This window comes from Chelonoidis abingdonii, chromosome 3 (assembly GCF_003597395.2).
Source record: "Chelonoidis abingdonii isolate Lonesome George chromosome 3, CheloAbing_2.0, whole genome shotgun sequence".
NCBI lineage: Eukaryota > Metazoa > Chordata > Testudines > Testudinidae > Chelonoidis > Chelonoidis abingdonii.
In genome coordinates, this window is record NC_133771.1 from 48,818,748 (window position 1) to 48,835,280 (window position 16,533).

At 42.3% G+C, this 16,533-nt stretch overlaps 1 protein-coding gene across 1 annotated transcript in view; it reads right to left on the bottom strand.

Moving 5' to 3' along the window:
* BMP5 (bone morphogenetic protein 5) overlaps window positions 1-16,533 on the bottom strand; it is a 77,143-nt gene that overhangs the window by 31,299 nt on the left and 29,311 nt on the right. Inside the window, exons 2-3 of the mRNA XM_032771117.2 lie at window positions 13,469-13,661; window positions 4,616-4,764 (exon numbers count right to left, since the gene is read on the bottom strand). Of these exons, the coding sequence (XP_032627008.1) occupies window positions 4,616-4,764; window positions 13,469-13,661 (342 nt within the window). The remainder of the gene's footprint in view (window positions 1-4,615; window positions 4,765-13,468; window positions 13,662-16,533) is intronic.

A 16,533-nucleotide genomic window follows, 5' to 3' on the forward strand; every position in this document is an offset into this window, starting at 1 on the left:
GATGGGGGAAAATCATTTGTTCGTGGGTGCCGTTCTGCGGTAAGTGTCATCACCCATTCCTTCCTCCGGGGGAAAACAAGGCAGCAATCATTTTGCGCCTTTCCTGGAATTGCCCTGGCAGACACCACTAGCACGAGGCAACCGATGGAGCCTTGTTCAGCATTTTTTTTTTACTTCACCGTATGTTGTATGGATGCGGCTGACAAGAGGCGTATGCAGCGCTACAGCCCAGCATTCCATTTGCTTTTGCATGATAGCCAGAGACGGATTATCAGTCAGCTCTGTACCAGCTGCTGCCAGTTGCTAAATCTTGACAATCTTAAGATGATGGTTATCTGTCGTTCTGTACAGTCTGCTGCTATCCAGAAGTGCCCTGGCTAGGGCTCGGCGGGGGCACAAAGGCAGAAAATGGAAATGACTCCGAGTCAATCCGCTCCTTCTTATGGATCTAAAAATAGATCAGTCCTGCAGGATATGGGGAAGATGAAAGCCTGTACTGAGAGACTCCAGTGTATCGAGAACCGCAGCAGCTGTCACCACCAGTTGCTTATTAGGCCTGCTCTCCAGATGAGTTGCAAGAATCCCCGTGCGTCAAATGCAAAGATGAACCAGCTGCATTTGCGCATATATATCCACCTTAGAGGTGGCGTAAGCTCATGGCATGCAATATCTACCCCCACTCTGTTGCTTCCCTCCTCCCCAACCTCCTGGGCTCCGTGGCAGTGTCCCCCCATTCGTGTCCCATGAAATTATAAAGATACATGGAGGGGGAAAAGTAGCGAATAAGAACAATTGATTGTTGAGTGGAGATAAAAGAGGGGGAAGCTAGGGCTCCCGCTGCTCATGACAGTCCAGCAGAACATTATCAGCCAGGGATGCGGGGGAGGAGAGGAAAGCCTCTAGGTCTCCACAAACACTCGCCTGATGATAGTCAGGCAGGTGACAGAAATCTTTCATGGTAACTCATGATTAAGGGCGAGGGGGCTGGATAGGCACAGACCCCTTAGCACCCACAGTGCGAATATTGGATCGAGAACACCCGGTGTAGACCACATGCCAGTGTCTGTACCATCTACAGGGAGTTAACAGTATGAGCTCAGGTAAACAATTACTTGTTCCTCATTTTTTTACCAGGTGCCCCGGCCAGCCTCACCTGAGCCCAGCCAGGAGCCATCCAGCCGGCTGATCGGTACCCCCGATATCAGTCCAGGGTCATCTCGAAATACCGTGCTTTAGCGCACACCAGCCAGGGTATTACATAAGACTTCTCACTGTCTTGCATCCTATGACGGTATTATTGTCCTTGCCGTCTACCACCCAGCATTCAGAGACATAGGGTGACATTGGAAAAATGTCAGAAATGATTTTTTTACCCTTTTCTTTTTACGTCGGTGCGGGGAGAGGGGAGCTAAATTGACGAGCATATTACCCTGCAACACACGCGGACCAATGTGTTTGAAACCTACAGGCACGTGGGAGCTCAGCCAAGAAATGCAAATACTTTTTTCAGGAGCTGTGGGGACTGTGAGATAGCTGGAGTCCTCAGGTACCCCCTTCCCTCCCATGAGGCGGTCCATTTGATTTTTAGCTTTCCGTACGCTTGTTCACGCAGCATGTGGTACGCCCTGGCAGATTTTTTCCAAAACGCTATTGTTCATTCTCTTCTGTTTCACGGGCTCTGATAGAACAGATTTGTCTCCTCATTACAGCGATTCAGATCCAGTATCTCCGTATGGTCCATGCTGCCGAGCTCTTTTTGGATTTGGACAGCCATTCGCCACCAGTTGCCTTGACAGGAGCTCCACGCTGGGCAAACAGAAATGTCGTAATTCAAAAGTTCGTGGGGCTTTTCCTGTTTACCTGGCCACTGCATCCAAGTTCAGATTGCTATCCAGAGCGGTCACAGTGGTGCACTGTGGGATACCGCCCGGAGGCCAATACCGTCGATTTGCGGCCACACTAACCCTAATCCGATATGGTAATACTGATCTTAGCGCTACTCCTCTCGTTGGGGAAGAGTACAGAAACCGATTTAAAGAGCCCATTATATCGATATGAAGGGCCTCGTAGTGTGGACGAGTGTGCCGTTAAATCGGTTTAACGCTGCTAAAATCGGGTTTGAACGCGTAGTGTAGACCAGGCCTTTGTAATAAAAAATAAATATAAAGTGAGCACTGTACATTTTGTATTCTATGTTGAAAATGTAGAAAACATGAAAAAATATTTAAATAAATGGTATTCTATTATTGTTTAACAGTCTGATTAATTGTGCAATTAATTTTTTTAATCTCTTGACAGCCCTATTAATTTTATATAATTTCTTGAATGAATTGACATCTGTCTCTGCTGCATGTCAGAAGATGATGCAGCTACTCTGGATTTAGTCCACTTCTGTAACCAACAGCTGAATTTGACTGAGAATCACTAGTTGTCAGTAGAGAATATGACAGTGGAAGGATACTTTATCCGAACACTGCAGTATGGTTTTTGAAAAAGAACTCGTTCTGGTGAAAAGAAAACAAAAGTAATTTTTCAGTTAAGAGTTCACAGGCATTTTCCATAACAGCAAGAGAGTAATTTTAAACTAATAGCTTTCTTGAAAAGTTAAGATACTGATTTACCCCATTTGAAAGTCCCTATGTGTGTTAGTTACCTAACAGCCTGATCTACTAACACTTACTAATGGGTTCATACTTATTACCAAGGATATTCCATCCGATGTGCCTATGTTCAGTAGCAAGCATTTGCTAGCTTATGATCCTGCAAGCAAGCTACTTTGTCAAAGATTCACAGTCTCCCAAGAACCATATACTAAAATGCAGCGCCAGATTAAAAAAATGACAGAAAAACTGTTGAAGCCTCATTTATTTATTATTGTCTCACTTATTGAAAACATCTGTCCCCCACAGTAACTTCAGCAAAAAGGAGCTCTTACATCTGTGAATAAAAATGGGCAATATCTTTGTAAGGCAAGGGCCTGGGTGGGGACCTATCAGAAAAGTAGTTGAGGAGCCTTTCTAACTTTCTAAAGCTGGGAATGTTCACAGACTGAAGAATGAGAAATGCAATTTCTGAGTCCAGATCATTAACAGTGAGAAAGTGCTGCCTAGACATAGGAAAAAAAGAAAAATATCAATCCTGACCCCAGAATTTCTTCTGGTCCTTATTAACGTCATGTCAGCTAATGTTCAGATTAACTGACACCATAGATCACCTGACCTCCGACACAAATACTAAACTGACAGGACAGGAGTTTAATTTGGAAGATTTTTTGTGGTGTATGGGCTAGTTAAACCATTTCAGAGATAATATAACAACTCAGTTTACTAGTATATTCACTTTTAATTGGTTTTTAATGATGTGTATGTAGTGGCTAAATTCTATAGAATATTCTTTGTAACTAAACTTTCATTTATGCATAAACTGTATGCAGCTGTGTTTAGAAAATATACTTTTAAATGACCAGTATAGCCAGGGGTGTGAATGTCTGGTTGAGCAGAGACAAGTCACTACATTGGTCAGCTGGCAGATTTTTTATTCAGCAGGGTACTGGGGTTATTCCCTTCTCCATTCCTTGCCCTAAAGCTAGTGGTATGAATTTTACCACAGGTTACTGCATAGGGTCCAAGTATTCACTTTACAACTGATCAGGAATTTTGCAGGACAAGGTAGGTTTCAACTAATCTCCCCATTCAAAATATATATTTTCAAAATAAAAGTTTCATATTTTGGTTTGAAAACCAGATGTTTTGACACCTTAGTTATCTATATTTTTAGAAAGGTAATGTTTTTAAAAGGTTGCAATGTATCAGTTGACCCAATCTGAAAATATTTTTGACTTAACAGTTTGTGAAACTTTTTAGGGTGGAAATTTTTTTTGAAATCTCAAAAATTCTCACAGGAAAAAAATTGTCAAACCCAGTTCTTTCTTCCTCCACATGATTCTCTAGAGGAGACAGCATAGTGGTGGCTCTAGTGAAGAGGACTCTGGGCAGTTCAGCCAAGGCCAGGGCTCTGGAGGTAGCATGAGCAGGAGCTATGGGCCCTGAAAAGTCATCATTTTCAATAGAGGACTGTTGCAATAATTTCTCTTGGATGAAAAATGAAGCCATGTGATACCTAGGGCAAGACTTTTTTCTTTTTCTTTTTTTCTTCTTCTTCTTTCTTTTCTTTTTTTTTTTTTTACAAAAGGCCTGTCTAAACTCTATGAATGTTTATCTTATGGGTATTCTCAGTGTAGCAGACCTGAAGAAGAGCTCTGTATAGCTCAAAAAGTTTGTCTCTTTCACCAGCAGAAATTGTTCCAATGCAAGATATTACTTCATCCATCTGGTCCCTGTCATCTTACGGGTAATCATCAGTGGCAGTCCCATACAATAAATCTTACCTAACCTAAGTGTTCATTAGGTGTAATCAGGTTCACTCCAGTTTGTAAAGTCACCATATTCTATTACACTGAGAACACGTTGTCGAGGTGACCAGGTAAGTTAGCAGTCTCATCCTGCCAATCAACAGCGAATACAACTTTTACCCACTGCAGTTCAGATCGGTCCTGCACACAGAGGGCTTGCAGGCCAGACCCCAAGCATATAAAATGAGGTATAAACTAACTTACCATCCCCGGTTTCAACACAGAGTTGCAAGCCTAAATTGTTCTGAGGATTGATCACCCAATGATTGCTGGTCACAGTGATATCGAATACAAGCCAGCCCACATCAAAAGCTTGAGTCTTCCTTGTGTCCAGCAGGAACAGTTCTGCATCCCTATTTTAAAAACAAACAGCAGAAAGTTAGGGCAATAGCAAAGTCATTGGTTCTTTTGTTTATCTACTCTCCTGAAAGTGATCTGCCAGAGCCCATATGAATAATGAGGCACAGCTTTTTGGTCTTCCTTTGCTATGACACAGGGTATTTGCATATCTTACCTGTTTCCACTGGAAAGAGACTGCCTACAACAGAGTCCTTGGGGGTTTCTTTCTCAGGGAGTGGGGAAAACCTAACCACATCCAGTTATCTATACAAGGCAGTCATATCTGAGACATGTGCCATTGCTGCTGCTGCCTGTGCTACCATGGCTACACTACTATTTTGAGCATGGTAGCTCATATGAAAGCTAGCAGAAGTGTGTCCACATAAGCTGGGAGTCAGTCTGGATTGTAGTGCAGACATACCCTAAGTGTTTGGTGTGGATCATCTCTTTGTGTTTGTATAGTACCTAGCACAATAAGCTGTGATCCATGATTGGGGCTTCCTGGGCACAACTATACCACAAATAAATAAATAAATAAATAAAATATCTGTATCCGTTTACTTTTCATAAAGCAGCATGCAAGTTCAAGGTTAAACATTCTTACCACTCTTTGCCATGGTGAGCAACCTTTTGTAACCTCAGAAATATTTTAGTAAGTAAAATATCTGATTCAAAATTATTTCTGTCCTAATTAATGGTAAACGATTCAAGTCGGACTTAATCCATCCTTTCCTAAAAATTACACTAATTGCACATACCAAGGTTACACGTTAAAGAAATACAAAGTGACAACAAGCTTATAAAATACTAAACAAACAGGTTAAAAATTATGATGGTCTTGGGTAAATGATACTTCAACCAGCAGCTGTGCAGATGGGAATCAGAGTGACATGATGGGTGGAACTGGCATGTCTAAACTGTCAGTTTTAAATGCAGACATAGGCTCTGATTCTGAAAATTTATACAGATGAGAATAATTTCACACACAAGATTTTGAGAGCTATTGCACACCTACAGGTCTCATAATAGTCAATGGGAGCTGCAAAGGTTCAGATTCTCTAACAATCAGGCTAACTGACCCACAAGGGACTACAGAATACACAAGTACATAAGTATTTGCAGGATCAGGGCTAATAAAAGGACCTATGGAGAGGAGACTGGCTTTTTATTAAAACAAAATCAATCACATTTTGCCAGTGCTCCCCCTTTTCTCTATTAAATTATAATGCTTGTGATGACATTCTCCTGCTGTTCTCCTATCTATTTGATTATAGCAGAAATGTGTTAATGACCACACAAGAAGAAAACATACTGCTTCCTCTGGGTATAACTAACATTAAAACAATTCTACAATTCACAAGACCCTGACCTGCTACTCAAGCACTGAACACATTAACAGTGTACCACAAGCTCATAAAAGGTATTCTCTGGGGTCTTAAATGCCTAATTTTCCTCTAATAAGTAGTTTTAGTCGGAACTTTAAAAGTTAAACATCCAGCTGTAAACGGGATGACCTTTTAAGATGTTTATTTATAAATATTTTTATATCACTTAGTAACAAATGTACACAACGACAACAATTCTGTAATTCTATTTTGGAGCAAAAATATGAGATTTTAAAAAATTGACTGTTTGAATGTTTACTATTCTCTTCAAGAACAATTTACTTGAAATATTAAACACAAACAGAAAAAATGTTTACAAAACTCAGGATTTTGTAATAAATATTTAAAAGACATCTGAAACAACTTTACAATGATAACAGAACTGGTAGTTTCATGCACACTCCCCACCAAGGAGCCCACGTCTGTTAAACATCATTTTCTTTAAGGGTATCTCTACACTACAAAATTAGGTCGAATTTATAGAAGACTTTTTTTTAGAAATCATTTTTATACAGTTGATTGTGTGTGTTCCCACACAAAATGCTCTAAGTCCATTAGGTCAGCAGACTGCATCCACAGTACTGAGGCTAGTGTCAACTTCCAGCTATCCCACAGTTCCCGCAGTCTCCGCCACCCATTGGAATTCTGGGTTGAGATCGCAATGCCTGACGGGGCAAAAATATTGTTGCGGGTGGTTCTGGGTACATGTCGTCAGGCCCCCCTCTGCCTCCTCTGTCCGTGAAAGCAACGGCAGACAATCATTTTGCGCCTTTTTTCCTGGATTATCTGAGCAGAAGACATACCACGACAAGCATGGAGCCCGCTCAGCTCACCGTCACCATACATCTCCTGGGTGCTGGCAGACGTGGGACTGCATTGCTACACAGCAGCAGCTCATTGCCTTTTGACAGCAGATGGTGCATTACGATTTGTAGCCATCATCGTCATATTCCTGGGTGCTCTTTTAGCTGACCTTGGTGAGATTGGTCAGGGGCTCCTGGGCAGACATGAGAGTGACTCAGCCAGGTCATTCCCATCTTCTGCCGAGCACCCAGGAGATGACAATGGGTAGCAGTCCTACTGCACCGTCTTGTGGCGAGCAGCCAGGAGATGATGATGGCTAGCAATCATAATGCACTGTCTGCTGCCAGCCTAAGATGTAAAAGATAGATGGATCAAAGAAGAAATTGACCCGATTTGTTTTGTGAAATCAATGGCCTGCTAAACCCAGGGTTTTGAGTTCAATCCTGGAGGGGGTCATTCTGTGGGACAGTTGTTTGTATTTCTCCTTGATGCAAAGCCACCCCTTTTGTTGATTTTAATTCCCTGTAAGCCATGTCATCAGGCGCCCCTCCCTCCGTCAAAGCAATGGCAGACAATTGTTTCACGCAAAACCAGGCGAGGAGACTATGGCAGCCCGGTAATGAAAGGGACATGGTCATAGACTTCTCACAAAGTACAGGCTGGGCAATGTGCCCCAGCAATGTGCATATCACGCTGATGAGCTCTGCATGGAGCTCTGCAAATACGCTGGCCAAACACGAAATAAAATTCAAAAGTTCACAGGCCTTTTCCTGTCTATCTGGCCAGTGCATCTGAGTTGAGAGCACTGTCCAGAGTCGTCAAAATGGAGCACTCTGGGATAACTCCCGGAGGCCAATACCATCGAATTGCGTCCACATTATCCCAAATTCAACCCAGCAAGGCCGATTTCATTGCTAATCCCCTTGTCAGGGGTGGAGTAAAGAAATCAATTTAAAGAGCCCTTTAAGTAAAAAAAAAAAAAAAAAGGCGCTTCATTTTGTGGATGGGTGCAGGGTTATATCGAAGTATCGCTGCTAAATTCGACCTAAAGTTGTAGTGTAGACCAGGCCTAAGACTCAAATTAGCCTTTAGTCCTTTTTTTCAGGAGACCCTTTTTCAAGGGACCTGGTCTACACTACACAGTTATGTTAGTGTACACACTACAGCCCTGTCCTGCTGATGTAAGTGCCCTACTATATCACCTCAAGCAACTGCCTCCACCCCCACTCTGGGCTGGGAGCAGGGAATTGTGAAGCCCAGGCAGGAGTGGGGATGTGAAAGCTGCAGGGGAGGGAGGGGAGCTGAGTTCCCACTATGGGGCTGCCTAGAGCTCAAGCCCCATCCACTACCCCTCTTCAGCTGGTGGAAGCAATCCTGGTGAGGATGTGCACCACTCACAGAAGGTGGGTAGCGTGGACATCAGTAACTACTGCGGTGGCTGTAAGTTGACCTAACATAGGTTGTAGGGCTGTAGTGTGGACATGCCTAAGGAGTTAGAAACCTTTGGATTTGCACTCCCTTTCTTAGTTATTCTCCCTTATTGATTCACAAAGCTGCTGACTGCTACGTTTTTGACTTGTACGAGAAAGATTCCAAATATGCCCTCAGATATATCCATGAAAAAGCCAATTGGAGCTGAACATTCTTATACAACAAGCCCCGAATAATGAATCTAGTCCTCAACCCCTTATTAGAGACAAAAATCCCCAAAGGGAGTTTTGCCCAACTAAGGATCTCAGAGGTGGCCTATATAACTTAGTCTACTTGCACTGCTGGAGCTGACATGAACCTGGCTACTCTTTGGCATTGGTACTTCAATCTTTTGGTTCTTCCTTTTTCATGCAGCAGGATCAGGTAGTGTAACTGGCTGTAACATAGGGATTATTCTTCCTTCTTGGCTTTACATATGGACAAGTTATTCATTTTAGAGAACTACAGAAAATAAGAAATAATAACTCAAGGGAATGGGATAAAATATAGAGTTTCACTTCTAGATCACTGCAAAGAATCTAGCCCAGGTGAATAGTAACTTACTACAGAACTTCAAAACATTTGCAACAAAAATTTGATTTTATCCACATTTTGTTACAAACTCAAGATGAAGTACTGCCCTCCATGAAATCCGTAAGAGTTTTGCCATTAATTTAACTAGGGCCAGGATGTGACCCTTAATTTGGACCCATTTCACCCAAAAATAGACCAAATTTTGTGGATTTTCTACTTTTATCCAATGAAAAGCAAACATGGGGACATTCTGAATGATAGGCAGCTTCAAAATTCAGATTCAAAATGAAAAATTTCTATTTTCTACACAAACAGTAGCCTATCACATGTAATGAAAATGGGAAGGAGGATGAAGTAGCCTGAAAGAAAAGATTGAACAAAATAGTGAACATTTGGTTACAAAATTCAGGGAAAAAATTGCCTTCACCACAATATACTCTGGTAGTAACGAAGATTTTACCATGAGAAAGGCTATTGTGTGTTTAAGCATAATGTGTTTGGTGGCTTCAGTCCAGTCCCTAGTGGTCAGCTGTCCACAACAGAAAATTCACCATGGTTAAGCGTCTCTGCAGAGGCAGCCCTGGACAGAATGGATGTTCCCCAATGGCTAGCTGAGCTGCTCTCTGCATGCAAGAGTTGGGCAGGATAAAGGTGCACAAAGTCACATTTGTAAGCCCCTGAATCCTGGGGCAGATCTGTCCCAGGCTACCTCAAGACCACTATGGGAGCTAGCTAGAGATATCCCTCTAGTGCCCCTTTTCTCCTACCTTCAGTCCCTGAATTGAGGGGTCTGCTATGGCATATTTATGCCACCTGATAATTCTGAAAATCATAAGACTAGTTAAGGTCATGAGTCTGTGCCACCAGACCAGAGCCAAGAATTTGGCCTGTGGATTGCATTACTTTCCTCACTGGGAATGATCAGTCCAGAGCAGGGTGGGAGCACATTGGCAAAGTTATGTAGAAAATCTTGCACTATTATCCATACTTTATGTATTCTTGGGATGAGTTGAAAGGCCATGTAACAGAGTCCTTAGGGGTTCCTCCCTCGGGTGGGTGGGGGAACCTGACCATACCCAATGAGTTATACTGGGTGGTCACTACTAAGGTCCCATTTACCCACTATTTGCTCGGGGTTATGCCCTTTGTGGGCCTCCTTAAGTCTGGCTGGGGGATCAAAATGAAAGCCACAAACTCCCACACATTCAGTGATACTCCCTTCCTGCATTCCCTACAAACCGGGGTGGCGGGACTGGCGCATCGATAGTGCTGCCAATGATCCAGATCCATGCAAAGAGTTTGGTGAAATCACTCTGGCCAGGTCTCTGAGATCAGCTCAGCCTGTCTATCTCCCTTACCCTGAGAGTTCACTGTACTCTCCTCAGGGTCGGGGTGAAGACTTCCTGCCTAGGAGTTCCCTTCACAGCTTCAGGAGTCACTCCTGCAGTCTGCATTACTACTCCTTAGGGCAATCCTACTCCTTCCCTCCCTGCTAGCTGCAGTTTCCTTTCTTTTAATGGCCTTCTCCCTATCATGCATGATTGATAGGGCCAGACGGTGGGACTACCCCTTCCACAAGGGCTTTTCTGGCCTCTTCCTCATCTATGTGGGGCCTATACATCTCATCACAGGCTGCCATATGCAAACCTCAAATGTAGTTCACATACATGTGTGGGCAAACAGCCACAGAGACAGAAAAAGTCTAGGACTTACACAGTCTTTGCTTGTGACCCGAAAGTCAACAGAACTGGGCTCTGGTGATCCAAACAGTGGAAAGAGGTTTCTTCCAGAAACAAGGATCACTTATCAAACACCCCAGCATCTTCCCTTTTTAAACCAAGGGACTGTCCTAGTGACGGCATCTGCTGAAAGCAATTACTGTGGTATCATATTGGGAGGAAGGGGGCCTCTGAGGTGGCCAGGATCTAAACCATTTGGGGTTTTTAATGTCAAAACTAATATTTGGTTTAACTCAGGAGCTAACTTTCTCCCAAAGTATCTATTGCTTTCTAAGCAGTTGCAGCTTCTGAATGGTTCCCATGTAGCCCACTTGTAGAGTACAACCCAGAGGTGACAGACCCATGAATAACTGTAATCAGGTCTGCAAACCAAAGCACAGAACTTCCTTGCCAAGCACAAATAATAAACACATTCTTGGCAACCACTGCTATTTGGCAGCTGGGAATCCAACAAGCTGTGCAGGTTTCAGACCTCACCACAAGCAAATGGCAGTGGAGCTGCCTTTGTACTTGGACTTCTTTATCAGTCATTTGAATTCATAGTGAAGCCCCTGTTTCATTTACACCTTAATTTATATCTATTTAAAGATCTGTGCCGCCTCAGGTTTCCGTCCTTCTCCTCACAGTACCTTTTTAGGACCTGTTATCACAGCTCTTTTGAATTGTTTTGCAACGTGCATGCCCAGGAAATCAGCTCCTGCTCTGCAGATCTACAGAGACAATATTCTGGTTACTGGTGACTATTTTCTGTGGTGAGTAATATTCTGAATAAGAGTCTCATTTTAACAATATTCTTTTGTTTTGTAAAATGAAACTCAACTTTGGGTTTCAATTTCCTTTCCCTGCTACTAACCCTGAATAAGTTCCTTCTGGATGACGTATGAAGTTTCCTACTAAAACAGAGGTGGACAAACTACAGCCCACGGGCCACTTCCAGCCTACGGGACCTTCCTGCCCGGCCCCTGAGCTTCTGGCCCAGAGAGGCTAGCCCCCGGCCCCTCCCCCATTGTTCCTCCTCCCCTACAGCCTCAGCTCGCCCCACCACCAACGCAATGCTCTGGGTGGTTGGGCTGTGAGCTCCTGGGGCAGTGCAGCCACAGAGACCGGCCTGGCCAGGTGCTCTGTGCTGCTCAGTGGCATGGCTGGCTCCCACCGAGCAGAGTGGCTGTAGCGCCGCCAGCCACCGGTGTTCCAGGCAGTGCAGTAAGGGGACAGGGAGCTGGGTGGTGTGGGGGGGAGTGGATAGAGGGCAGGGGAGTTTGGGGTGGTGGACAGGGGGCAGAGGTGTGGATAGGGTCAGGGCAGTCAAAGGGTGGGGAACAGGGGTTGGACGGGGGAAGGAGTCCCGGGGGGGGGAGCAGTCAGAAAGGAGAAGAAGGGTTGGATGGGGGTCAGGGTGCAGTCAGGGCAGGTGTTCTGTGGGTGATCACGGGACAGGGAGAAGGGGTGGTTCGATGGGGCAAGGGTCCCGGAGGGGCAGTCAGGAATGAGAGGAAGGGTTGGTGGGGTGGTGGGGGCAGTTGTGGGCAGGGGTTCTGGGGGCTGTCAGGGGACAGGTAGCAGGTGGGGGTGGACGGGGAAGAGTCCTAGGGGGGCTGTCAGGGGGCGAGAAGTAGGGGGGATTGGATAGGGGGCAGGGCCGGGCCACATCTGGCTGTTTGGGGAGGCACAGCCTCCCCTAACCAGCCCTCCATACAATTTCCGAAACCCAATGTGGCCCTCAGGCCAAAAAGTTTGCCCACCCATGTGCTAAAACATGTAGGACCAGATTTTCATAACAGCTTAAGATCCAGCTGTTCCCATGTAGGCACCTAAAGAAGATTCTCAAAAGTAAGAATTTCCATGGAAGCCAAGTTCTTAGATCTTTTGATTATTTGAACCCATATATTTAAGCAGCAGATTCTCTAAATCACTTTGAAGGACTATTTTCTGGGTTAGTAGTATGAAAGGGAGAACCCAGGATTGGACTTGCTGCTAGGTTTTAATGAGCACTTCCGGGTGCTGAGCTCCTTTGAAAATCTGATTATTTATTTAGGTGCTGGTCACATTTGACAATCTGTCCTACTGAGCTTTCCATAAACTTCCACTCAGAGATTATTGCTTTGTCCACTTGTAATGCTATATTTGCATTAAACTTTCACATATAGTAAGCCCCGTGGAGCAAATGTGTGTCTTTCTCTCAGCAACAGAAGCTGGTCCAGTAAAAGATATTACCACACCCATCTTGTCTTTCTAATATCCTGGGACTAACATGGCCACAACTACACTGACTAACTCACTCACAGACACACATATCACTCCTTGGCTGTATTTAAATAACATTTGTTTTTTTAAAAAATCAATACAGCTCTTGCTGTGACAAAAATAAATAAAGCTGAACTGCATAGTATATAGTAGTTAAATGCTTGTGGTATCCATATTTCAATGAAGGTTACATTTTTTAACATTGGCCACTTAAATTGGGCATGCGATTCTGACATTTAATCATCCAGAACAGTTAACTTAACCCATCTGCACACAGAAACATGGAGAGTGTGTATATGTATGTGTGCACAGGCTAGGAAATCAGGCTGGAAAAACTCTGCCGACACTGAAGATATTTTGTACAAGATTTTTTTTTAGCTGAATTTCTGTTGTTTCCCAGGAATTAACAGCCTGTTAAAATAACTGATGATGACAATATCTTGCAGATGTCCAGATGTAGATGAATTTGTGAAAAATGTCCCGTTATCACTTTTCCATTTGAGAGAATTACTAACATGAGGATTTTTAAAAAATAATAGTACCTGTTTGGGTATTCCTTGATGATCTGATATATGCTAATCTTAATTGTTTCATTCTCAAACCGATTGTAGCTTCGGTCCTTGTAAATCCGGAATTCAGCAGCTGTCACTGCTTCTCCATGTGGGATTTGAGTCAAGTCAAATCGAAACTCTTTGTAATGCCTTCTTTGATGAGAAAAGTCCTTGTCTCTTTCAACTATGAAAAAAGATTAAATTAAATTAAAGGAGTGAAATGCATATCCTAACCCAATGATTAACTGTGCATTCACTATTTTAAAAAAAATCCCACAAACTGGATGATATAAAACTGGGCAAATAATAAAGCCACAAATCCAGACAAACTTCCAGTTAAAGGAAACTCCACAAGCCAAATGGTCTTCAGTTCAAGAGAAAAAACCCTCCGTGGTTTTATACAAATTCCTGAAGTCAGAGTGGAAAGAATATCAAGAAAACTGAAAGAAGTCATGGTGTAAAGCAATTAGAAATAGGAACAAAATGAATGTTGCAGAAGGAGTTGATACTTGGGTTTAGTTACATGTACAGCAGAAATTATTTGAGAGACACAAATGATCTTGGCGTACATGACTGTAGGTAATAATCAGGAAAGAAAACAGGGAAAGCTGACTACTACTTTTTGAGGCAATAAATTTTGGAACAGTGTTAAGTGCACCATAATTGCTACATATTTAAGAAGAAACTACATCATATAAATTAACACATGCTGTCATCTTATGGCATAAAAGTGTCCTCTTGTCAGTGGTATGAGCAAGAGAAGCACAAGTCAGAGCTAAGTGGTTCTGGCACCCACGCTGCAAAATGAAGCAACACTCCTAGTATGAGAAGTCCTCTCCATACATATATATTAATTCTCTGCCACGTTTTTATTTATGTATAGTTTCCGATGCATCTTTATTTGCAGCAAAGCTCAATCAGGAGCTAAACTCTAACCACAAAATTAGTTAACCAGGATTCCACAGTATTTTAAGAACAGAGAGCCAGATCTTCAGCTGAAGTAAACCAGCACAACTCCATTAATGTCACCAGAACTATGCTAATTTACACTAGCTGAGGTTCTGGCCCAGTAGTATGAGAGGACATATTTGCAGAATATTTGTTCTGATGCATTGAAGAAGCCCACACAATTACTCAATGTGATTTTACATGTATGAAAAACAAAATCACCTGTCATTTTTAAGCCTATGGGGTAATCAGTGGTAGATCCCCAACTGCATTAGGGTTCTGTACCTTACTAGATTTGGGAAGTCCAGAGTCAAGAGTTCAGATCCATTCATCTGTCTCATCAAGAGTTAGTGCATGTCTACTTGTGATGAGAGAAGTCCAAAGGGCTCAGAGCTTGAGTTCATTTGGGATGAGCCGACAAACTGAGTCTCACTCAGCCCCACTACACCCTTTTCCCACACAACCCCTTCTCCTTTCAGATCTATTTTCATTCCACTGATCCAAGATAGTAACAGTTTTGGCCCTGGGGCACTCTACATTAAAAAAGGAAAGGAAACGAAAATAGGGCTAGATTTTGACAGTGCATAGTTAAGGACACAGACATAAAAGTTGTCCTTTCAAAAAGTTTGAAATTATTTTCAGAACTGTATTTAAAGCACTTCTGTCAACTCTCAATGCCAGTCCCTATTATTTAGCCTTTTAAAACACTGGAAATTGATTTCATTAATATATAATTCTTTAAATGTGCAGATCTGTTGACAAGTTTTGCTTTGCTTTGTATAACATACTGCACAGGCTATATTATCTATAAGAAAGTATTATCTTTATTTCAGTGAAGAATAAATTTCTCCTGACTGACAAAGAATCATAAAACTCCTCTATAAACAAACTCAGGGAGTTAGTTAGCCCAAATGCACATTTTGACTGTAAGGATCTGAGATTTTGTTCCATGTAAGACAGAAAGTCAAGACAGAAAAGAGGCAGAAGCATGTAAACTAGCCACTCTGCAGCCAAAGATAAATGGGCTGCCACTGAAGAGAAACAGGATACAGTCTATTTATTACCTCCATCACTGCTCCTAAACAGTAAGATATATATATTGATATCAGACCAGTTTTTAAAGAAATGAGATCCCTTGGTCAGCCTACTTAATGCGTCAATAAAGGATCTATATTTTAAACACAGCGACAAATCAATTTCTGTTTTATTGTTCGCAGCTAGACTTTGTACTGCACATTCTTGAAAAAGTGGACTCTTTCAGTGGAATTACGGTATAGAAAAATATGGCCTATCCTTGTAATGGAAAAACATTCACACCAAGTACATACACAAAAGAAGTGTTAAAAAGAGCGTCAGAATTTAGAAATGTTGTCAACTTTTTTAGTACACTCAGAGGAGGAGGACACCCCAGCCAACAAGCTAGAATCTATAGCCAGGTTCTTGGAATATTAACCTGATCCTGAATAAGTAATAAGTAATGTATGATGTAGAATGTTAACATTTTATTTGTAACTGTGCCTCAATAAAAAATTTTTAAAAATACACATTAAAGCTTTCATTACTGAGACAGAGAACAGCATGAGTTAACACATGCAATCACAACGAATTGTTCAGGGATGCTTTTTTGTTTGTTTGTTTTTTGTTCTGTTTTTTAAGAGAGTCAAGATCTTGCTATAAATTATTAATGTCATAACTGAGAATTTGAAGAGTACTTGGGAGCAGAATGTGCCAGGAGTTTTCATTTTAAAAATATTTTAAAAGTAGAATTAATTCAGGGCCCAATTCTGCAACCCTTTCATTAGTACTTATTGAAGGACTTCAGTGGGCGTTCTCATGTGCATAAGGGCTAGTTATTGTGAATACGGGTTGCAGAATTAGGTCCCAAATGGGGATTTTGAATCCCAAGATTACTGGTCTGATTTTCATGTCTATCTACTTTGCAGTAAATTCAAATTAACATTTGTATGGAAATAGTAAGTATCCTCCACGTTATAACTAGACACAAATTAGATCAGTAGTTACCACACACCGAATTACAGAGTTGATAGTACTCTCCTAGAAGTGTATACAACTGCTGAAAGAACACTTATTTGCTGTTGAGTTAAATA